Below are 24722 nucleotides of genomic sequence, written 5' to 3'. Positions count from 1 at the left end.
AATGATCAAGGGGGAGATGCAATTGATCAAGAAAAGGAGGATGAGGAAGAACCAATACCGCCACACCCAAGAGTCCACCAAGCAATCCAACGAGATCACCCCGTCGACATCATCCTCGGCGATATTCATAAGGGGGTAACCACTAGATCTCGTGTTGCTCATTTTTGTGAACATTACTCTTTTGTTTCCTCTATTGAGCCACACAGGGTAGAGGAAGCACTTCAAGATTCGGATTGGGTGGTGGCGATGCAAGAGGAGCTCAACAACTTCACTAGAAATGAGGTATGGCATTTAGTTCCACGTCCTAACCAAAATGTTGTAGGAACCAAATGGGTCTTCCGCAACAAGCAAGATGAGCATGGTGTGGTGACAAGGAACAAAGCTCGACTTGTGGCCAAAGGATACTCCCAAGTCGAAGGCCTGGATTTCGGTGAAACCTATGCACCCGTAGCTAGGCTTGAGTCAATTCGCATATTATTAGCCTATGCTACTTACCATGGCTTTAAGCTTTATCAAATGGACGTGAAAAGTGCCTTCCTCAATGGACCAATCAAGGAAGAGGTCTATGTTGAGCAACCTCCCGGCTTTGAAGACAGTGAGTATCCTAACCATGTTTATAGGCTCTCTAAGGCGCTTTATGGGCTCAAGCAAGCCCCAAGAGCATGGTATGAATGCCTAAGAGATTTCCTTATTGCTAATGGCTTCAAAGTCGGCAAGGCCGATCCTACACTCTTTACTAAAACTCTTGAAAATGACTTGTTTGTATGCCAAATTTATGTTGATGATATTATATTTGGGTCTACTAACGAGTCTACATGTGAAGAGTTTAGTAGGATCATGACACAGAAATTCGAGATGTCGATGATGGGGGAGTTGAAGTATTTTCTAGGATTCCAAGTCAAGCAACTCCAAGAGGGCACCTTCATTAGCCAAACGAAGTACACTCAAGACATTCTAACCAAGTTTGGGATGAAGGATACCAAACCCATCAAGACACCCATGGGAACAAATGGGCATCTCGACCTCGACACGGGAGGTAAGTCCGTGGATCAAAAGGTATACCGGTCGATGATTGGTTCATTGCTTTATTTATGTGCATCTCGACCGGACATTATGCTTTCCGTTTGCATGTGTGCAAGATTCCAATCCGACCCTAAGGAATCACACCTTACGGCCGTAAAACGGATCTTGAGATATTTGGCTTATACTCCTAAGTTTGGGCTTTGGTACCCTCGGGGATCCACATTTGATTTGATTGGTTATTCGGATGCCGATTGGGCGGGGTGCAAAATTAATAGGAAGAGCACATCGGGGACTTGCCAGTTCTTGGGAAGATCCTTGGTGTCTTGGGCTTCAAAGAAGCAAAATTCGGTCGCTCTTTCCACCGCCGAAGCCGAGTACATTGCCGCAGGACATTGTTGCGCGCAATTGCTTTGGATGAGGCAAACCCTGCGGGACTACGGTTACAAATTAACCAAAGTCCCTTTGCTATGTGATAATGAGAGTGCAATCAAAATGGCCGACAATCCCGTCGAGCATAGCCGCACTAAGCACATAGCCATTCGGTATCATTTTCTTAGGGATCACCAACAAAAGGGAGATATCGAGATTTCTTATGTTAACACTAAAGATCAATTAGCCGATATCTTTACCAAGCCTCTTGATGAACAATCTTTTACCAGACTTAGGCATGAGCTCAATATTCTTGATTCACGCAATTTCTTTTGCTAGATTGCACACATAGCTCATTTATATACCTTTGATCATATCTCTTCATATGCTATGACTAATGTGTTTTTCAAGTCTATTTCAAACCAAGTCATAGGTATATTGAAAGGGAATTGGAGTCTCCGGCGAAGACAAGGCTTCCACTATACTCTACTACTCATCCTTCGCCATCACTCCAAGCAACTCTCTATTCTTTAGGGAGAAATGAGCATCAAAGAAAAGGACTTCGCCTTTTGGTATAATCTTAACGCATTTATTTATGACCAAAGGGGGAGATAGCACTTCGAGGGCTCTACTGATTCCGTTTTTTGGCGATTCATGCCAAAAAGGGGGAGAAATGAGCCCAAAGCAAAAGGACCGCACCACCACCAATTTCAAAAACTTAGTGTTTTCAAAGAAGTATTTATCAATTGGTATCCTATTGTGTTCAAAAGGGGGAGCAAGTAGTATTTCAAAATGGTATATCAAAACCCTCTTGAACACTAAAAGGAGGATTTAATTTAGGGGGAGTTTTGTTTAGTCAAAGGAAAAGCATTTGAAAAAGGGGGAGAAAATTTCAAATCTTAAAAATGCTTTGCAAAATCTTATTCATTTACCTTTGACTATTTGCAAAAGAACTTTGAAAAGAATTTACAAAAGAGTTTGCAAAAACAAAACATGTGGTGCAAGCGTGGTCCAAAATGTTAAAAAAGAAAGAAACATTCCATGCATATCTTGTAAGTAGTTATATTGGCACAATTCCAAGCAACCTTTACACTTACATTATGCAAACTAGTTCAATTATCCACTTCTACATTTGCTTTGGTTTGTGTTGGCATCAATCACCAAAAAGGGGGAGATTGAAAGGGAATTAGGCTTACACCTAGTTCCTAAATAATTTTGGTGGTTGAATTGCCCAACACAAATAATTGGACTAACTAGTTTGCCCAAGTGTATAGATTATACAGGTGTAAAAGGTTCATACTCAGCCAATAAAAAGACCAAGTTTTGGATTCAACAAAGGAGCAAAGGGGCAACCGAAGGCACCCCTGGTCTGGCGCACCGGACTGTCCGGTGTGCCACCGGACAGTGAACAGTACCTGTCCGGTGCACCAGGGGACTCAGACTCAAACTCGCTACCTTCGGGAATTCCTAGGGCGACTCGGCTATAATTCACCGGACTGTCCGGTGTACACCGGACAGTGTCCGGTGCGCCAAGGGAGGTCGGCCTCAGGAACTCGCCAGCTTCGGGAAACTCCAACGGCTAGTCCGCTATAATTCACCGGACTGTCCGGTGTGCACCGGACTGTCCGGTGCGCCTCCGAAGCAACGGTCACCTCCGCGCCAACGGCTCTCTGCCGCGCATTTAATGCGCCCTCTGCGCGCGCAGAAGTCAGAATCGCCCATGCTGGTACACCGGACATCAAACAGTACCTGTCCGGTGTGCACCGGACACCCAGGCGGGCCCACAAGTCAGAAGCTCCAACGGCTAGAATCCAACGGCAGTGATGACGTGGCAGGGGGCACCGGACTGTCCGGTGTGCACCGGACTGTCCGGTGCGCCATCGAGCAGACAGCCTCCCAACGGCCACTTTTGGTGGTTGGGGCTATAAATACCCCAACCACCCCACCATTCATTGCATCCAAGTTTTCCACTTCTCAACTACTACAAGAGCTCTAGCATTCAATTCTAGACACACTAAAGAGATCAAATCCTCTCCAATTCCACACAAAGCCCTAGTGACTAGTGAGAGTGATTTGCCGTGTTCATTTGAGCTCTTGCGCTTGGATCGCTTCTTTTCTTTCTCACTTGTTCTTGAGATCACAACTCCATTGTAATCAAGGCAAGAGGCACCAATTGTGTGGTGGCCCTTGCGGGGAAGTTTTGTTCCCGGCTTTGATTTGAGAAGAGAAGCTCACTCGGTCCGAGGGACCGTTTGAGAGAGGGAAGGGTTGAAAGAGACCCGGCCTTTGTGGCCTCCTCAACGGGGAGTAGGTTTGAGAGAACCGAACCTCGGTAAAACAAATCCGTGTGTCACACTTCATTATTTGCTCGCGATTTGTTTTGCGCCCTCTCTCGCGGACTCGTTTATATTTCTAACGCTAACCCGGCTTGTAGTTGTGTTTATATTTGTGAATTTCAGTTTCGCCCTATTCACCCCCCCTCTAGGCGACTATCACCCTCGACATCGCTTCCATAGTTCGAGCATGGCCTGGTGATGTCACATCGTGTCGGTGTGGCTTGATAGTACTAGGTCGGCTCTTTCTGTGAGTCGGTTGTCCTCTTGCTGGGTTGCTCGGGGAATTGGTTGGTCGATAACCCCGTTTCGCTGGGTTGGTTGGCAGCCTCGCATCGCAGGGTTGCTCGGTAGGCAGGTTGTTCGACAGCCTCACCTTGTTGGGTTGCTCAACGGACAGAACGGTCCCACCTCGCTGGGTCGTTCGACGAATATTTGTTCGATTGGCCATATATGGGTAGTCTTTTGGACCTTCCTGCCAAACTGCATGGCAGACGGTACTGCACTGCATGGCAGACGGGTCGTTTTTGAGGTCTTGGAGCCTTCACCATGTTCCAAGTACCTAACACCATCTACTATCAATTTCTTTTCAACTAAAAAACGCTGCCACACACACCACCCCGAGGGCAGAGGCCCGATGTTACGTTAGAACAAGAGGAGAGAGAAACAATGGCGTATGACAGAATGAGCCCCGACCCACCCTCTAGTTTTGATCTGCTACGTTTTGACTTGTTTTTCTTTTGATTCTCACTAGGTGAGTGTCCGTGCGTTGCCACGAAATTTAAAAATTAGTATAAAGCATAGATACAAAACGACAAACATTAGTATGGTATACAAAACCACGAGACAAGATATCATCATAACACTAAGCTGGCAGCTAGCGGTGGTGCTCGACAAACTGTCGTCGAATTCAATTTCACAGATTTAGGGAAACATGTTCACAGGTTCATATTAACAGCTTCATCATTTGCAAAAGGCTGTCAATCTCAGTTTTCAGACTAAATCACAGGTTCACACTCACTAATTTCAGACTCACATGTTCAGCATTTGCTAGGTTAAGATTATACGCACACTTTCATCAAATGAATAACCTGCTTCAACTCCAGTTCACATACCAATGTTGGTGAAATTTACCTGCTTCAACTCCAACCCCCATACCAATGCGTGGCACATTCATGCACACAACCTCCAGTAAATCATGCACCAGTAAGTGCATTGCAGAGACCCTTGACAAAGTGGCCTTGGAGCTTCTCCTAGTCATATGTCTGGGTTCGATCCAATCATGTTGAAGTATCTAATTTATAAATAGCGGGAAACATGTTAGAACTATTCCATGGGTTACAATTTAATATAGGTTATTGAAAACAAACCTTAGATCATGACAGCCATGTCTGGTTGCTCCTTTGATTTTGTAAAATCTAGGATGATGTCCACTGTCATTTCCTTTGCCTTGCCATATGGGTTGATAAGATTCTACAGTGGTTTAGAAAAATAATTAGAATCATGATAGCATCTATAAAATTAAGGAAAGTAAAAGCTCATGCATTTAGAGGATAACCTGGGCATTCCATGGATACTCACCAAAGTTATATGATCACGATACTCATTAATCTTGATATGAGATTACACATAGTAGAGAACCTGAGATGAAATACCTCTATTTTTAGTTGGTACAAGACAACTCAGTAGAAAGAAGCACAAGGCTACAAAATAAGATAAAGTTAGTTGAATAAGATCATTATTTAGGTCACTAACTGATTGTGTACTACAGTAAAAGCTTATATCAACCTCTCAAAGATAAAAGAGTTTCATGATTGTGTACTACAGTAAAAGCTTATATCAACCTCACAAACGATGCATGGGGACCTTCAAGAACCCTGCAACCACGGCATAATCGGATGATTAGTTGCAAAGAAGAAACACAGGCTCTGCATTTGTGCCCGTGCTAGCCCAATCGTTCAGTTGAAGTGAATTGCTACAGGACAAAGATGTTACTTGTAGTGTCGTCTTTCTGTAATGAACAGAAGTTGTATCCTCTCCCAGAACTGATTCCCTGGTAGACTATCAATGGCCATGTAGGCAAAGTAACCCTGGAGGACCGATGTGGGTATCATCTTGATGACTGGCATAGCTCCAACACACCCACCAACCAGTATGGACTGCAGCAGATTGCTCAGTCTCTATTCGTTCACTCGAACAGGCAAGTGGGCTTCTATATGTTTGCGAGAGTCAAATTCTCTAGCCAATCTCCCTTCTTCGTTGCCTTCTTGCAGAACAGCATCATTGAAGTTCTTCAACTCCCTGTCAACAGAATCAATCTGAAAAGACAACGTGTTGAGCATTACCATTATTTTACTGGTAAGTTTTCCATAAAGAATAACATGGACAACATTTAGGTGGTAGTTAGGTACGGGACAAAAATTAAGGAGAACCCATATTTAATTGGCAAACACAAATTGATGTAAGATTCAAAAGCTTTGTTTTTTGTTGGCACATATAAATAAGTCAAGTAACAAGGAGTCAAAAGGCTCACATTCTCTTCGCTATCCATTTTGATGAAAACTTCTTCCATCTTGCCATATAATTCCAAACTGGTAGCACTTCCTCCTATGCTCTCCTTGGCAGTATCAACCATCTTTTTGCTTAGCAACTGAACTTAAGAGATGTAAATGTATGAAGAAAGCTGTTTAGGTTAGCAAACCACATGAATCGATTTGAATTTCACCAACTTGCCTCTTAAGGACAACAAGACTTTTTGTGTGCATGGGAGACTGATGAAGCACTCCATTAGATGGAGGGATACCAAGCAAACCGCAGAGTAGGACTGGCATTTAATATCGTGAGAAAAGAAACTAACTAACAGCCATAATATCTGAACTAAAAACACAGACCAAGCATCTGTATCATTTCTACTATAGTTGGAAGACAAACAGATTGTCACACTTGGTCTGACGAATGTGATTGAGATCCCAAGAAACTGAGGTTAAACTTACAACCAAATGAACACTCTAAATAAACAATTTGTATGACAGACTCATGTGCCACATACCACGAATCCAAGGACCAAAATGTTATAGTGGTAGGCAGAAGGCTTCTTCAAATTATACTCTTTTTGCTGTGCCAACTGTGAATCTACGCTGTGATCAAAGAAGTAAAGTCCTGCGACCATAAAAGCAGGCAGAATGGCTCCAAATATATATGCTGGAGGAGATAGAAGAGGAAGCATTCAGAATCATGACATGCAGGAAATCTCTACGAATGTTAGAATTTTTTTCATCTAGAAGGGATATAATCAGACTGTATGGTTAGATGAATTTGAAAGTAGTAAATACTATTTTTGGAAAATATGTGAACAATGATAATAGATGAACATGTCTTTAGATGTATTATGTCCACCACCATAATAATTGTTTTCAACATTTTAGTGCTCTAGTAGCAGTTCTTGAGATATATATATACATGCATCTCTGGAAGCTAAATAGTACATGGAAGCAAAACAATAAAACGGTGACAACTTTTTTTTGGAGGGATACATAGTCTCCTGGCAGGAGTAAACATCATGGAATACCTGCCCTCTTCGTAACATTTTAGACTTCTTAAGCTTTTTCATTGCATACACATTGGATGTAGTTTTTTCTCTACAAAGTCTCACCTGCAAAATATTATAATGGGGTAAGCTGCAGGCAGACACAGAAAACAGACATTGTCTCTTTAGAGACCTGCATGTATTTCTCAAGAGAGCTGAGATCTCTCGAAGTATTGAGTAAACTGTTGTTCATTACAGAACACCCAACTATATATTGTATCAAAGAGGATGACTCAAATATTTGTTACCTCCCCAAATGCACCTCTCCCAATAATGGTGAGCAATTCAAAGTCATCAACGCCCATTTTATGCCTTCGTAGGCGCATGTATTCCGCCTCCTTTTTTTCTAAATCTTTCAGTATATTGTTTTGCTCTTCTTCAGATACATCTGCATCTGCTAGTTTCCTCTCCAACATCCAATGCCTAGAATATTGGTTGATATCAACATGGGTTACAACAAACTTAGCCAGAACTCAACAATGTATAGCAGAACCATGATCCGAAAAACAATATACAGTAGCAGTTTAATAAGGCCTACAGAAGTCCTAAAGAAGAAGAGTTGTCAACTGTAACTTATGGGCAAAAGAGAAATGTGAATAGTCAAGAAAATAAGTCGATCGATCGACCCTGCAAGAATGTGGTGCTAAGACCCATACAAATACAGATAGAACATCTATATTCATACCAAAGTACAGAAGCAGACTGCAAGGTGTACTTACTTCCATAATCCATAATTCTATATGAAGTTGTATCTGGTAACAGTGCTCATGCAGACTAATGGGGGCACTAAAATAAAGTTGGGGCTGATTTCATCAGTCAACTGGTTACAATTTATTCCCTTCTCTATGGGCAGATTTTATCCTCATTCTTGACCATATAAGTTGATAATTATGTATGGTATGTTCCACCTTGTTGGGTTAATCTGTTTTCTCATTGCAAAATAAAATAATGAGACTGAGGGACTAATCTTTAGTCCCTGGAACCAAACAGACCATTAGCAGTTTTGTAAGTATTTGCAAACAGATAAAATGTTAATAGGCCTACATAACCTGGCTCCCCGAAAAATGGCATAGACAAGCTGCTAATAGTAAATGATGAATGATCACTTAGCAATTAATAGAAGACCGAGGCCAACTGCCCACCTCAAAGTTACATCACTTGATAAATATAGCGATTTGCCAGCACTGAGTCCCCCTCAAATCACCCAGGCACACGCGCATTGCCATCACACCAGGAAGGAAAGTGGAGTGGAGTGGACTTGACTGACCTCTCCTTGAGCTCCTGAAGCGACTTCATCTGCGACTTGTAGTGGTTCTCGATGTACTGCTTTGCCGCCGCCACCTTCTGCTTGGTGGCGCTAGACTGCGCCTCCTCCCCCGCCGCGGCGGCCATCCTCGCGGAGCTGCCAACGTCGCCGTCTACGTGGACGCCACCGAGGACGAGCTCTTTCGCCTCACCACCAGGGAGGGGAAGCTCACCGTGGAGCGCGAGAAGGTGAAGATCGAGATGCACCGCTTCTCCCCCGTTGTGCAGTTCGAGCAGGACCCCGTGCAGATCCTGGACGCGCTGCTCCTGCTCTACCTCAACAGCCAGCGCCTCCGTGCCCTGTAGGAGTCGCTCGCCTCCTGGATGAGCGCCATGAGCAGCGCCACCAACAATGCCATCGAGCTCCGCAAGAACCTCTCCCGCAGATCGATCCTGCTACTGGGTCGATCTCGTCGACACGACTATCGTTGCTCTGTTTCTTGGAGAAGGGCGTGGAGGGTTGGGGAAAATGGATCTGGGTGCGGCGATGACTATCGGGGGGAGGGAGGGGGTCACCGCGAGCAGGGCGGGCATAGCGGCCGTGCGTCCTCTGTCGAGGCGAAGGCTGCAGCTGGGGGAAGACGGGCGCGGGGGCGTCGGGGCGAGTGGAAGCGAATGCTGATTGCAGTGGGGATTCCGCTCTCCATGTTAGATTTTGGTCCAATCTTATGGAGGCGAAGGTGCTGATTGCGAGGGCAGGGGGCATCGGGGCGAGTGGAGGCGAAGGCTGCGGCTGCGGGAAGACGCTGATTGCGGATGGAGGCGCTGATTGCTCGTTCCCAGATCCAGAGCGTGGGGATTGCAGGATGCTGGCCACGTACCAGCCTGCATCACGCCATGGAGCGAAGGTGGAGGGGGGAGCGGTGCATCGCGCAGAAGATTTTGACGAGTGGATCGCGCTGGGTCTGGCGGCGAGCAGAGAGGAGAGCGAGGCACGGAGATGGCAGCCAGAGAGCGCGCAAATGGTGGGCGAGAGAGACAGCAGAGAGGAGAGTTCTATGGAACCATGCGGACCTTCCAAATTCTCCTTCCATGATGGCGGGCGAGAGAGCGGGGCGCGAGAGAGGAGAGCGGGGGGCGCCGGCAGAACCGTGCGCCAAACAAAATGTGGACGTCTACACTAGTAACTTAAGTAGTAGTAGAGATATGTTGTAGAACTTAAAATACAATCTAATTTATTTATTTTGATTTTCATAAGATAGACCACCCTAACTTAACTTGAAATCCTAGATTCCCCATTGGAGAGAAGGCAGCTGCTGCATCGAAACCATCCAAACCGGCGTACGGGGACTAGTGAAGCAATAGAGGTGTCACTGCAGCCGCTAAATCAAGGGGAGAGGGATGCCCGTGGGAGCCGTTGTACATAGTCTTATATACATGTAAAAGGCATGCTGACATGGAGCACGGAGCACCAAACTCTGGTAGGTCCATGATAAAACTGTATGCAGTTAAGATCGTTAGGTCAGGCGCCCAACTCCGAATGCAAGACAGCAGTTGGTCACACGTTCCGAGTCTTACTTTTTTTTTGAAGGATCAGGAGGGGGAAACCCCTACTGCGCATTTTATTAGAAAGCGAATATTAAAGGTTAGGCCCTGTTCCTTTTACAATCAATAAAAAGAAGAGAGAAAGAAAGAAAAAAGAAGAGCTATTTCTATATTTGCCACAAATTTAGCCAGTTCGGGATTGAGGTGTCGAATTCTCCCCGTGCTCTGTGAATGATTAGTCGCAATTCTCTACTAAATTCCTGAGTGCAGCGGAGCACGGAGGGATCTCTGTTTGAAAACAGCCACTCGTTTCGGCTTTTCCAGATGCTCCAAGTCATAAGAATAGTGATCTCCATAGAGAAGGGAACGTTGAGCTGGTGTTTGAGGTTTACAGATGCCTCTTCAGGGTTGGAAATTCTGGGTGGGGTAATGCCAATTGAGTTCCAGCAGGCTTTCGCGAAGTTGCATCTGAGGAAAAGATGATAAAGGGTCTCCTCTCTTTGCCAAAGACAGTTTTCGCAAGAATAGGAATCTAGCTCCATGTTTCTCCTTCTCAGCATATTTCTGGTGTTTAGCCTGTTCTTAAGCCACAGCCAATAGAAGACTCTATGCTTAGGCTGACACTTACTTTTCCAAACTAGTTTGTAGATAGGATGAGTCTGCATCTGGCCCATGAAAGATCTGTAAGCTTTTTGGGACGAGAATTTGTCCGATCCCCAAATATACTTCCAGCGGTCATGAACATTATTAAGAATAATTTGCTCCCAAGACCCCTTGAGTACCAGAAATTGATCAAACGCTTGATCAGAGACAGGTAAATGAAAAAGATCATGGAACTGCTCTTGATCCTTGACCTCTTTGATGGTCATTTTTGAGTTCTTGGCAAAGGAGAAGAGCTCTGGGAAAATATGCCTCGGGATGCCCTGACTCCACTGATCATCCCAGAATGAAATTAATCTGCCATTGCCAATGACGGGGGTAGCCAGTCCTTTGAAGTTTGGCAGAAGCTTTACAATGCTCTTCCACCAGAAAGATCCAACGCTTCTATTACCAGGGAGACCTCGAGTAAGATAGTAATTGTTCCAGATCAGATGGACCCAAGGTAAGTCGCTGTGGTTGAAAAATTTATGCAAAAATTTAATTAGAAGAGCCTCGTTCTGTGTTTCTAATCGAAGAACACCCAGGCCACCATTCACTTTCCTTTGAGTGACCGAATTCCAAGCAATCAAAGGTGGCCTCTTGGAGTTGATGTCATTTCCTCTCCACAGGCAGTGCTTTCTGAAAATATCAATTTCCTTAATGATGGTTTTAGGAATCTTGAGCGTGCACATGATGAACATTGGTAAGGCTGAGAAGACCGAATTAACCAATTCCAGGCGCCCAGCCTGGGAGTTCCGAGTCTTACTGGAGAATGTTGCACTACAAGGTTCATGTAAAGTACATCCATGACATTCGATACTGGGTTCAGATGACGGGATTCGGCGCAACAAACCCGATGCTGAACCCGAAAGAGATGCAGGTCAGTTCCTCGTTGCTGTCCCCCAGCAACTTCATCGTGAGGGTGTAGGAACCCTGCAACGCAAACAACACGCCACGGAAAGTAATCAGTAATCCAGAAAGTATAATGGAATTAAATTTTGCGGTGCGTTATACTTACTGGCGGGGTGAACGATGGTAATGTCTGTTGGCTAGCTAGCACAAATTCACCTGTTACTGGGCAAGAAGTCTCATCACAGAGGTTATGAGTTTCCGAGTGGACGTGGAAGATGAAGTATGCAACATCTATCGTTAGTTTCCCTTTAGTGATGTTTTTATCTGTATTCACAAACCAAAACATCCCATGAGTACTCATGACTACCCCTGTAGGCCATGTTCGGTTCTACTCCAATCCATATGAATTGAGGGGGATTTAGGGGATTTCAATCTCTAGGAAGTCAAAATCTCTCTCAATTCATATCAATTCCCTCCAATCCATATGGATTGCCGTACAAGCCCGTATGGATCTGGCAGGAAGCAACCAGATAAATCCATATGGTGAAACAACACAAAAACAATTACAATGATAAGCAAACTGCAGCAGTATAAAACATGTCATCTAAATGTTTTTTCAACTTCAGATCCATCACAGGCATCCAGTACCAGTAGCCAAATGAAACATTTTCCTAAGGTAAAATAAATACTAAAAACATGTATGACCCTACATCTGCAATTCATGATATGAGAAACATCCAAAAAACAAGTGTGCCTGCGAGATCATATATATTAGGGCGTGTTTGGATGACAACCTGGCTGTCAGCTGCCTCGCAGACAAAGCATCTTGGTCACAGGCATAGGAAATTGGAAGTCTGGTGCCATGTCCGGGCAAGGGAAAATCCTACCCTATCATCCAAACACACCCTAAGTATCTAGGGTTTACCATCCTGCTGCCCTAGATATTTTTCGACAAGTCGAGATAGGTATAGTATCTGTACTCATGTTTGAGTCCTCTGATCTGGTGCACATCTACAGGCTAGAATGGAGATTCTAGTGTTTTGATGTCAGGAAATATATCAGCCAAATTGCACTAAGTTTTTATGCAAAAGCTTGAGATGTGTCAGGTAATGCAGGAAAAAAAGAATAATGAGCTTTGCCAAATTCTTTGGATCTAAACAAAGTGGCTGCAACATAACCGCATGACACATTAATATATACTACAAAGATGACACAATAGTAAGTTGTTTTGTTGTAACAAATACTAACGGTATCTAAGTTTCAAACAATACTCTGATCTAAATGGAGATGACAACCAAGGGTTTGGAATATTTACTGAATTAAGAGAAATAAGATAGTAACACCAAAATTTGTGGATAAAGGTTCAACAGGCGATAAGCCGATAAATGGGTGGCTTAAATGCTAAAATTATGCGGATAAATCCCACCAGTTCTTGATGGATCGGTAGTTCTGAACAAGAAAAAAAATGTCACTTCATACCTACATGGCTACATATGCAGGTCTAGAACAGGTGGCACCTAATTTCCGGTCTGCTCACTTCAACTACTTATGGTTGTTTGCGCTATAGCTGTGCTGCGGCTGCTGCTGCGGCAGCTTCAGTCCAGCACTACCAAGAGCGTCCTTCATTATCCAAACTGTAAACAATGTTATGGAAGAAAGAAAAATGTATATGAAGTAGTTGCTTTGTAGGTTGATATCACCCCACTTTGTAGAGGAACTTATGAGTGCATCACATAAAAGATAATAGATCATCTGTACGATACTCTTAACCTTGGGTTGTAGAAGAACTTATGAGCAGATCACATAAAAGACATCAGATCATATGTATTCCTTCCATTCCAAATTATAAGACTTTTTGGCTCTCCTAGATACATAGTTTTTGGCTCTCCTTCCATTCACTTAGATATACACTATGTGTAGATACACAGTAAAATTGACGTGGATAGAAAAGTCAAAATGTCTTATAATTCAAAGGGGTGGGAGTAGGATACAACTAGTACACTATAACAGTCCTCATTGACTGAAACACAGGTAACAGATTTTTTTAAAAAAATGTTAGAAATAAGAGAATCGCTGATCTGGCTTGCACACATGCATATGATTTCGCAACACACACTGTTTCATACTTGTATGTGAAAAACAACTACTGTCAAGAACAGTCCAATATAGCACCTAAGGCCGTCTGCAGCACTATTCTCAGAGTGGAGTTTGAATATAGTTATGGGGATGAGTAAGCTGCTGGAGATAGCATAAGGAGAGAAGTTTTCTAGATTGTACCAGCCAACCATTACAACCAACCCCTATCTGCGTTACGAAGCTCTTTGTTGTGTTTGGTATACCATAGTCCATAGGCCAGACAATATTGTGAAACAGGAGAAATGGCTACGCAGGAATTTCCCGGCTAATAAATGGCTAAGCACACTCGAGCTACCATATGCCACATATACGCTCTGAATCCCTAACCCGCAACCGCAACACGGACTGGTTACCTGTGGAGGCGGAAATCTTGAAGGTGGCCGGCTGTCCCCTGACGACGGGATCGGGGACGACCTCCACGCTGCTCACCTTCACTGGGTAGTCCCACCCCTTTTCTAAAGACACAGCACGGACATCACCGTCAGAAAGGGCTCGAACGGAGTCCCGCAAAAACAGAACTCGAGACGGGGACACTTGTAGAGGCGCGCTTACTGCAGTACTCGACGGCGGTGGCGCTGGAGCCGGAGGGGAGGAGGAGGAGGAGCAGCGCCGCGGCGAAGAGGTTGAGGTGCTTGGGCGCCATCACTGTAGGCGGGCTCTCGGACTCCGGTGCCTGGAGTGGAGGCTAGAGCTGAGCCGTCGAGCAGAATAGCAGATGGTTTAGCAGGTGACGCCACGAATCCACCAGTTTGTGAGCTGTGTGACTTTGGAGTGTTTGACACATGTCGTCGACCCGTTTCAATAGCAAGTGCCAGGTGGGTCTTGTTGGGCACTGTGACGGTTTGCATCGGGTTGGGCCGTTGTGGTGGGCTCGAAATTCTCCGTGCCGCCAGCCCAATATTTCTAGCATTCGAAACATTTTGGGACACCCTATACGCTGCATTTTGGGCCCGTCAGCTTCTAAGCTGAATACTGATGCTAGAGATTTCTTGAAAACAATAACGTTGTGTTAACTACCTACAGATTGAATTGCGGAAGGGAGAAGGGAGTTGTGAGATCGGAGGGAGCTGGGGACGAACGGAAGAGGACAAGTTTACTCGGAGTATCTCGTTAAGTACAAGCAATGTGAGCACGGGGCTTAGAAAAGGGTTGGGACTGTAAACAATCTGGTACGCTAAATATAACATTTTCAATCCTCCGAAAACCGTCCAACAACATCTGCTACTTCTTCGCTAAAATATAGCGCTTGTCTTTCATCCGCTACATTTACCGATTTACTGTGCGTCCTCTATCCATCGAATCCTCCAGCCCACTGTCGAAGGGAGGACGAGCGCCTCGACGCCGGTCGTCGGAGTTTTGGATTGGCACTCGTCGGGGACGTTGAACACACACACGAATCGTCGGAGACGAGAAGTAGCACACACGGCAAATCGTAGGAGATGCGAAGCAGCTCGCGCGACGAATCGCTAGGGACGAGGATGAGCTCGCGTGGCAGATCGACGGGGAGGAGCACGAGTGCGTGGGCCCGTCGACGACGAGGACGACCCCGCAACCATCGTGGACGCGGGCGCAGCAGCTCGCTGGGGAGGACGACGAACGCGCGGCCACCGAGGACATGGGCGCGTGACAACTCAACGGAAAGGAGGAAGAGAGACAGAGCGGTCGTCGGGGAGAGAGGACGAACATGCAAAATGACGAGGAGATCAACGGGATTGATCACCAAATTATATGAAAAGAGAGAATAAATATTCTAGGTTAATTTTGTAGATATAGATGATCAAATTTAGGAGACGGGGATGAAGAAAATATAGAATATGAAATCTTTTAGAGTGTTATATAAAGGACAAAAAATATTACTTTAGAGAACGGAATTTAGGAGAGACAGCCTTAGTGAAGTCAGGCAATCTGAGCATGGGGCTTAAGTCAATCCAGATTTGAGTGTTCCAAAGGCCTAACAATGTTGATCGGTCCACACAAACAAAACATGTTTTTTTAGTACGAGCGTAAGGGGTTTGGAAATAATGGCAAAATGGTGAACAAATTTGTGGTAAAACCCCAGAAAACTACAAAGTTTATTGACATTGGAAAAGCTTTTTACATAACTCTGCGTACCTTGCATGAGTATCGATGATATGTTTTGTTTAGCATTTCAGTTATATGTTCTTCCTTCCATATATCACTTGGAGAGAGAGAAAATCTTGCACGATTGTTTAGTGATATGTATATTCCGAATTAAATCTTTGTATGCATGTTTTTAGATTTGTACTTTTGTTTCTGCGTAGACACCGGCAGGACCAGAGGCGGATACTGTTTTATAACATGTGTAACTAACTGAGCCCTTAAATATTATTGGTCAGCAAAAATACTGGATATTTAACGAGTACCGTTGAATAGCCCTTGGTGGTCAGGATCAGAACATCGTTACACGGGAAAAATATATTAAGCCTTGTTCGTTTGTATCGGATTGGTGGGTCGGAACGATTCCTAATCGGATTGCTTCTCTAGTTTATATAAACTTTGATTAGCTGGAACGATTCCAGATGGAATCCGACAGAAACGAACAAGGCCTTACAGGTTCCAATACATTAGCGGATTTGTTCCATGGTACGCTTGGAGGCTTGGAGTACTGAGAGAGCACAAAGTCTTCGCCATTCAAACACTACTCCCCCGTTCAATTTTTTGTTTACTGGTGTAAGGTTATGCCAATATCAACTGATTACATGTCCTTTTCATTGCCAATTGCCACATTATTACCTTAAAAAACGTTATTAAATGACAGCGTTATTGGTTAGTACGTCTGCCCTTTACTGCTGCAAGGCACTAGTAAATTCAGTGCCACGTCTTTCGGAAAAGGAATGTCCCATGTACCGCAGATCAGCACGAGTGATTCAAAATAGCTATAAAGTCCTTTGATCATAGCAGGATCGTGTACAGCATTCGGAAATGAATATATAGATCTGCCAGAACTAACTATTTTCGCCTAAGAACCTCAAAGCTACAGCTGCTTTGACATGTATCATATAACTAGAACTATTTTGACTATACATGCCGAAAATAGTTTTAGTTACTTGATATCTAGGGGGTGTTTGAATATACTAGAACTAATAGTTAGTTAACTAAAATTTGTTAGTGGAATTAGCTAGATAACAAATAACTACCTAACTATTAACTAATTTACTAAAAATAGCTAATAGCTAAACTATTAGCTAGAGTGTTTGGATGTCTCAACTAATTTTAGCCACTAACAATTATCTCTAGTGCATTCAAACACCCTCTTAATATTCTGAAAAAAAGCTTTTGTTTGTCTTGACATGACAGCAAGCATCATTATCCCTCTATTCGCATTCGACTATTGTTGGAAGAACGAACAGTGGAATTTCCACAGGAGTTGACCCATCAATCTTTGGATAAAAGGGGGCTGCATGTAGTACACCATTACTCCATTAGTATAGGTTCGTGGCATCTAGGACCATTGGTTGATATTCTATAGCCATTAAGTACTTGTCTACCATATTAGAACTTAAAAACTAATCAAGTCTGAACCTTCAAGTCTAATTCTTCGTGTTTCTTTCATTCTTTGTCTCCGAAGTCAAGAGCATCGAAGCTAGCAAAACCTTTGTACACAGCAATCGAAGTCATGGATCAAAGTCTATGGATGAAATCGTTCTCCTTTTTTGGATCCTGAATTTATTTCCACCGTCAGGAATTCACATCTTGTTTGGGGACGTGGGACGGTGGCAGCACTGACGATGGCTGCCAATTTGCCAAAACAGAAATCGCGGTTCCATATAATTTGAAGATCCGCCAAAACGTTTGCAATCGCCCTAGATAATCCTAATTCAAGCTTTGCTTTTTCATCAAGGAGAAATGGAAAATACGCTGAGCGCCTGAGCCCATCCCAAATTTACAATTACACCTGAGAAAAAAAATATATTCTAATTCCTAGTGCCCTGAACATTTTCGTCGATTCCATGTTTTAGCAGTAAGGGCAAGAAAAGGAAGAATTTTTAGAAGAAGAAGAAGAGGAGGAGAAAAGAACCCGGTCCGTGCCGTTGTCACGACGACATCGACATACCGGCCATCGCCAGCGGCGTGACCTCGGCGAGCGGCGTCGGCATGGGGCTCGGCACCGGCGACGTCCGGCACACGGGGCACGTCGGGTGGTAGCGGAGCCACGGGTCGACGCACTCGCGGTGGAACAGGTGGCCGCAGTCGGGCAGCATCCGGAGCACCTCGCCGTCGCCGTAGTTGTCGAGGCAGATGGAGCAGCACGTGCACGTGGTGCCCTTCTTGTTGGCGGCGGCGGCCTTGGCCTCCTTCTCGTACACCACCTCTGGGTACCCTTTGAGCGTGTCCTCGTCGATGCCGAGCTCGACGTCGTGCGCCTGCGCCCCTTCGCCGCCGCCGCCGCCGCCGCCGTGGCGCCGGGACGACGACGGGGCGGCGGCGGCAGCAGCAGCCTCCCCCGCCGCGTCGACGGGCGCCCGGGTGCAGAAGTAGGAGGCGAGCGTGATGGTGGTGATGAGCAGGAGGATGCCGACGGAGACGCCGACGCCGTAGCCGAAGCCGCCGATGCGGTCGGTGCTGAACATGCCGCCGGAGTTGCCGTCCACCGGTGCCAGCCCCACGGGCGGCGTCCCGCCGGAGCTCATCGTCGCGGCGTGCTGCTGACCTGGCTGGCGGCGAGCCAAGTGGGCCACGCACGACACGACACGACACGAGACTAGCTCGACGAGGTGGGGAGTCGGCGCTGGGTGTTGGTGCAGACAGCGATCCGTGCCCTCCCCTTTGGAGTTGGAGATGGTCTGGTGGCTGGTGCGGTTTTGTTTGGGCTTGAAGGGAGAAGCAGCTCGGATCCGGTTGCGAGTGTGCGACGTCAGCGCTGTGCATGTCGCGGAGCAATGATCTCGAGGTCAATGCGTCGGTTTGCTGTTTTTTTTATACGCCTGTTTCCTGCTGGTTTTGCTCGCGTATTTTTGTTTTTGAACCACACACAAAAAAAAAACCACAAGGATGTCTCGTAAGGTTGTGCCGTTGCACAACTTGCTGCCTTTGTCAAAGGGCGCCACCAGTACAATGGGATCATGTGTGTGCAGGTTGACTTTCTTTGGTTTTTGATTGAAGTTGTGGCGAATTGTGTGAAGCATGCCCAATGCAGTTTGGGTCTACATACATACAATCATACAGATAGGTACTGACTACTGAGATACAGATACACTAGTCAAAAGTCAATAGTCATTCACACCGTGCCGCCACCATGTGAGCAGTGCAGTGCAGGCTATGAATTTCGTAGATTCCCACGCTATGTAAAACGTAGGCAACAGTAATATGTAATTATATTTAGGGGTGGTAACCAATCACCGATCAAATGTTTCTTCAAGATCCATTTAAGGTCTTAAGTAATTTTAGTTTAAAAATAAATACAAATAGAGTACGATCCAAACACGATCTAATTCTTAAATTTTATAAATTAAAATTTAGAGCATGTTATCACCTTAATTATATTTCATATATGCCTAATAAAAATTTAATTGACATGCATCTAAATCATGATTGTTATAATAAGTTTTAATTCCAAAGATCTAAACAGGTCTAGACGTCATCCTCGTGGGGTTGAATGGATCGGATCGATCAAGCCGTGAAAAGAAAAAGGAGGACTAATCCAATATTATGATGGCTTTAATTGTGAAAGCATAATCTATAAGTGCCTTACTGCCTTAGAAGGCAAGGTGATCGGACTTGTCCAAGTACAAATCCTCACATCGTGTGGCATGTGAAGTGCACCCCAAGTCATCTGAGCTCCCGTCTTGTCTCACTCCAGTCCTATCTACTCGTAAAGGAATTTTTTGGGTCCTTCTTTTCGGCCCACTGTCATGCGGTCATGCCCAACGTCAGAGTTTATCTTTTCCCTTAGATTTAGTCAGGTTTTTTTTAATAGATTTAGTCAGGGGTTTTCAATCTTACCACTCTGAAACCAAACCACCCTTTCCCTTTCTACGCAACATCAAGTTACCCATTGTTCACACACTGATACAAAGAAAGAACCTATCAGGCTTATCATGTACCAAAAGTTACACGAAAAATGCAGCCATGCAAGCGACAGGTAAATACGGCAAATGACACGCCCGAAATCCTTTTTATCCGGCATTAGGGGGTGTTTGGTTTCTAGAGACTAATTTTTAGTCCCTCCACTTAATTCCATTTTAGTCCCTAAATTACTAAATATAGAAACTAAAACTCTATTTTAGTTTCCCTATTTAACAATTTATGAACTAAAATGGAATTAAGTGGAGAGACTAAAGTTTAGTCCCTATAAACCAAACACCACTTTAATCTGGAACCCACACGAATAGTAACTAAAAAAAAGTCTTATCCATGGAAGCGCTCACGAGGGAAAGAAGAGAAGAAAAGAAGGTGAGCGAGAAGAGGCAAACCGAAAGGCCGATCTCTATCTTTTCCTAAAGAGTTAGATACTTTTTAACTTCACAAAATATATTACTCCGTGATATTTATGCTGTATAACTAATGTTACTATATAATTTTAATCTACTTTTGTAGTATCTTTTTTTAAAAATATTCTTATTTTCTATTAAAATTTAAATAAATTTAAGAAAGTTTGACCAACATGGAAACCACGATATTTATTTGGTAGGCAGAATTGCTCCTGACTTTCCGTATATTTCCGTTTTTGTTGTTACCTTGTGTCATCAGAGGAAGGTTGTCTTCTATCAAATTTCACTCTGTTAGTCTGCAGCGTTTATATGACTATAATATACATGATACTCTGGCCAAAGTCTAAAGAAGAAGAAAAAAAATGAGAAGTGTTTTTGACTCTCTTAGACCTTGTTCGTTTGTGTTGGATTGCATCCGGAATCGTTCCAGCTAATCAAAATTTATATAAATTAGAGAAACAATCCGGTTAGAAATCGTTACGACCCACCAATCCGACACAAACGAAAAGGCCTTACCTGCATCGTTCTCCCTGCAGGCCCTCACGGCCCTGCGACAGCTCGCTACTCGCTACACTACGACCAACCGAGCTGAAGGCAAGCATGCACCATGCGCGCGTCGGCGTCGGCGACGGCGCCGTCGCCGTGGGGAGGAAGACTGGAAGAGACACCGCACGTACGGAACCATATATTAATGATGTTAGAGGAGAATATACTAAATGCGAGACGAACAGGACGAATCTTGTATACGAAATTGAGAATCATGCTCGATCATGAATGCGTCCATGACCCCTAGGTCCAACTCTGGACTTCATGTCCGACGAATTCTTGGCTCTGTACGACAGATCACGGTAGAAGGAAATGAAGGCAGAGAGATAGGGAGAGCGGTGGCGTTTGTGGGCAGCGTACGTACTGACGTAGCAGCATTTAGCAACCGCGAGAGAACACAATTGACATCACGGCCCCCGGCAAGGCGGCAAGTACCACCACACAATTGACACCATAAACCAACCGTGAAATCATCTGGTCGCTCAGGGATTACAAACTTGAGGCTGACATGCTCATGGCTCCCAAGTCTTCAACTTTTAACTTAAGGCTCTTTTCAAACACATGATTCTTAAATAAAGAAAACACATGATTAGAATGCCCTTGCCATTGGAATTCCCCAGAAACAGAAAATTCACAAAACATATGTTTGGATTATGCACAGAAAAACATGCTTATTTTCCTCCCAAATTGCTATGGAGGATGTCAAAAGGCTCTGCTAGGAAAGGAATTGAATCCTATACAATTTATTTATTTATTATCCATTCCAAAGGAGGTTTAAGGTTCGACGGATTCCGGGCTTTGTACGGACAGATCAGGATCGAGGAAATAGCAGGCACAGTCACGTTCCAACTGTCATATGGGTTGGAGATCGCTGCTAGTAGCAACACCAAATTGAATCTAAACATCGCCTAGAACTAATCCGCACAGATCCCGTAACGCAAAACATACATAATAAACAAAGACAAGTATGATCATAACATTAATACGCGCGTGTAAAATTGGACGGTTGGACCTAACAGTAGTCGCACAAATTTTTCCGCCGCCGTCAAATATTTTATCACCGCTACCAAACTGCTGCCTACTGCTGGGCGCACTGCACCCTCTGCGCGCCGCCCGGCATGTCCTCATCCTCGTCGTAGGCCTCCTGGTGCTGCTGCTGCCGCCTCCGCATCTCCGCTTCGATGTTCACGTCATAGGGCATCGTCTCCTCGCACTCGTCCAGCTCCATGTCGGTGTACTGCGACACCGGCTTGGGCGGGAGCACAGCCTCCAGGGCCTTGCACTGCTCCGGGCTCAGCGAGTCCGGGAACTCCACCGAGAAGTGGATGTACAGCTTGCCCTTCATGAACGGCCTCTGGTACATGGGCATGCCTTCGTCGTTGATCGCCTTGAAAGAATCTGCGCAAGTTCGTAATTAAACAGTGAGCATTGGCCAGATGCACCAAGGCAGAGTCATTCATGTTCAGATCCACCCACCAGGCTTCACAACTTCGCCCGGATTTGATTTGATCAGCAGCTGCCTGTTATCCAAGTGAGTCACAACAAACTGGAAGCCACACAGAGATTCAGTCAAGGTCAGGGTGTGCTCGTAGAAGAGGTCATCGCCCTTTCTCTTGAACTTGGGATGCTCCTTCTGCTGGAGAACAAAAATGATATCTCCAGTGACAGTGTCAGGCTGCACACAATCACCAGATAGCTAGGTTAGGACCCAAGGTCTATTTGGCACATATAGCAATAACAAGGAACCAAATTGACGATTGGCAAGGACAGAATCAGTTCATACCGCTTCATCAGCTTCACCAGGGAATGTGATCTTCTGCCCATTCTGCATGCCTTTCTCCACAAACACTTCAAGAACCTTCTTCTCCTGCACAACTTTATCACCCTTGCACTGTGGGCATCTATCCTTGTCGCTGATTGTCTCTCCAGAACCCTTGCACTCGTTGCAAGGATGCTGCATTTGCTGGATCATTCCAGGCCCCAACTGCCGGATTTGGACCTTAAAGCCAGAACCTTGGCAACCAGCACACCTCGATGAAGCTCCAGACTTTGAACCCTTACTGCAGGATTACAGCACACCATGATGAGATACTGAAAATCTGATCTATAAAACATACGGCATCCCTATGGATACAGATGACCCACCCATTGCACTTGGAGCAGAGGACACTGCGGGACAGAGAGAGCTTCTTTGATGTGCCATTGTACAAATCCTCCAGAGAAACCTTTAGAGGATGAACCACATCCTCTCCCCTTCGCTGCCTTCTGCCCCTACTGCTGCCACCACCTTCGGACAAGTACATACAGCATGAGAACTACATATGTGCTTCTCAATGTCAATGTCATTGCATCAGCTTTTTGTTATGTAACATACCTCCAAAAGGGCTTCCACCACCAAAGAATGACTGGAATATGTCAAAGGGATCGTGCATCCCTCCACCACCTCCCATTCCCTCCTTGAGGGCATCCTCACCATATTGATCATAAATCTCCCGCTTTTCAGGATCACTGAGGACCTCATAAGCCTGAGCTAGCTCCTTGAACTGAAACAAAAGCATGAACTCTTAGTTTTCATCTCAATCAGAAATCAACAGCTCCATTCGACCATTTATACAGATTACAGACTTACAATCAATCATCACCGTATTCATGCAGATTGGGTAAAATGACCTATATATACATCACCACTGGTTCTAACAACACTAGTTGAATGATAACATCTGGTATAAACCATTCAAAGAATCAAATAGAACTACAAGGTTGACGAGTGACCATACTGTGTAAGAATGTGCACGTTGACATTTTTCAGAATCAGGGCATTCGTCTATGGTCCACAATTCAAATAAGTGGAGCATCTTTAGGGTCAAAGCATTCATCCAACAATTCAGGGATTCAAAACAGTGCATCAATTTTCAGAATCAGTGGATAGAGCACACTACAGTATTCAGGTCATGGAAATTGAAGTAAGCAAAGTCCCTCAGTTCCTCAAGTAAGTTTGGCAAACAATTTCACATTTTTTTCATCAAAAGCTACAACTCTGACCATTATACTATCACTAGCAAACCAACCATCTATTACAAAACAACAAACAGGTCTAACCAGACTAAAACGGTACTATATATATAGCCACTATACTAGCGGACTAAACAAGACTTTGCTTGATCAACAATCTTTTGAGTAATTAATTGTTAATTAACATACGATCAAAACCGTATAGAGCGTCAACAATCTTTTGAGTAAATAGTTGTTAATTAATATACAGATCAAAACCGCATAGAGCGAGTAATTCCAGGGGCATGAACAGCTCTAGATGTGTCTCGGTAGCAGCCATAATTCGTAACAGTTTCCATGCAACATGTACCTACTTGGCTACTTCCCCGTACGAATCCCTCCACCATCGCCAACCATTGATTAGAACCATCTAATTCCACACCTCTCAGATTCAATCAACCGCCCCTCTCCCACAACGACCGGCACCAAAAGAAATCGGCCTAGCGAACCGTTTCGACGTCGCCGGAAACATGACAACCCGCCTACTACTCCCCGCCGCGGACAGATCGGAGCTAGAGGAGGAGACCAGCACGCGCGCTCACCTTCTCGGGATCGCCGCCCTTGTCGGGGTGGTTCTTGATGGCGGCCTTGCGGTAGGCTTTCTTGAGGTCATCCTGGGACGCGTCCTTGGAGACCCCGAGGATCTCGTAGTACCGTGTGTTGTCGCTCTTCTTCGGCGCGCGCCCGAACATCTTGGAAACCCTAGCTGTTCGATCCAACGAGAAGCGTGATCTCGTGCCAGGAGAGGTTTGTGAGGAGGAGATAGAACAACGAGGGTAGTTATAGCATCGGGACTGGTGGTCGGGAGTGAATGCGCTGGAAGCTGCAAGAGGCGGGGGCGAGTGGCTCGCGGCCCGTCAGATGCGGATCGGGCGGTGTCCGCCGCAGCTTCCAGATGCTTCCGGGGCCTTCCTGTGAGGCGGACTCCAACGAGTCCCTCTCCGT

At 45.0% G+C, this 24722-nt stretch overlaps 4 protein-coding genes and 1 pseudogene across 6 annotated transcripts; 1 reads left to right on the top strand and 4 right to left on the bottom strand.

Annotated features, from left to right (window-relative positions):
* Positions 1 to 4668: 4668 nt before the first annotated feature.
* On the bottom strand, positions 4669 to 7734 carry LOC112163624 (uncharacterized; annotated as a pseudogene). The gene is made up of 6 exons (NR_154885.1): positions 7560 to 7734; positions 6259 to 7377; positions 5721 to 6043; positions 5284 to 5602; positions 5096 to 5198; positions 4669 to 5019 (listed from the first exon to the last, which is right to left on the bottom strand). The product of NR_154885.1 is annotated as an uncharacterized protein (transcript).
* Positions 6908 to 9072, top strand: LOC118473251 (uncharacterized). The gene is made up of 2 exons (XM_035962229.1): positions 6908 to 6985; positions 8599 to 9072. Exons 1-2 carry the CDS (start codon positions 6908 to 6910, stop codon positions 8920 to 8922), a joined length of 402 nt encoding a protein of 133 aa, XP_035818122.1. The 3' UTR covers positions 8923 to 9072.
* Positions 9073 to 10055: 983 nt separating this feature from the next.
* LOC100285778 (ML domain protein) lies at positions 10056 to 14502 on the bottom strand. 2 transcript variants are annotated; one of them, XM_035958789.1, is made up of 4 exons: positions 14281 to 14502; positions 14082 to 14183; positions 11759 to 11916; positions 10056 to 11673 (listed from the first exon to the last, which is right to left on the bottom strand). In XM_035958789.1, exon 4 carries the CDS (start codon positions 11439 to 11441, stop codon positions 10269 to 10271), a length of 1173 nt encoding a protein of 390 aa, XP_035814682.1. In that variant the 5' UTR covers positions 11442 to 11673; positions 11759 to 11916; positions 14082 to 14183; positions 14281 to 14502; the 3' UTR covers positions 10056 to 10268. The 2 variants fall into 2 exon arrangements, with proteins under 2 accessions (XP_035814682.1, NP_001152523.2); NM_001159051.2 differs by having other exon boundaries at positions 11218 to 11673; positions 14281 to 14478.
* A 2986-nt stretch (positions 14503 to 17488) lies between these two features.
* Positions 17489 to 18508, bottom strand: LOC100279967 (putative RING zinc finger domain superfamily protein). The gene has a single exon (NM_001152915.1). The coding sequence runs from the start codon at positions 18378 to 18380 to the stop codon at positions 17784 to 17786; it is 597 nt and encodes a 198-aa protein (NP_001146387.1). The 5' UTR covers positions 18381 to 18508; the 3' UTR covers positions 17489 to 17783.
* A 2935-nt stretch (positions 18509 to 21443) lies between these two features.
* On the bottom strand, positions 21444 to 24515 carry LOC100382437 (putative dnaJ chaperone family protein). Its single transcript, NM_001175179.1, has 6 exons — positions 24320 to 24515; positions 23101 to 23269; positions 22872 to 23013; positions 22510 to 22786; positions 22203 to 22401; positions 21444 to 22124 (listed from the first exon to the last, which is right to left on the bottom strand). The coding sequence occupies exons 1-6, from the start codon at positions 24467 to 24469 to the stop codon at positions 21805 to 21807; spliced, it is 1257 nt and encodes a 418-aa protein (NP_001168650.1). The 5' UTR covers positions 24470 to 24515; the 3' UTR covers positions 21444 to 21804.
* Between the last annotated feature and the right edge of the window lie 207 nt (positions 24516 to 24722).

Source organism: Zea mays, chromosome 1, assembly GCF_902167145.1.
Source record: "Zea mays cultivar B73 chromosome 1, Zm-B73-REFERENCE-NAM-5.0, whole genome shotgun sequence".
Taxonomy (NCBI): Eukaryota; Viridiplantae; Streptophyta; class Magnoliopsida; order Poales; family Poaceae; genus Zea; species Zea mays.
The sequence above is the reverse complement of the archived record's forward strand: the minus strand, read 5'-3'. Positions and strand labels throughout refer to the sequence as shown.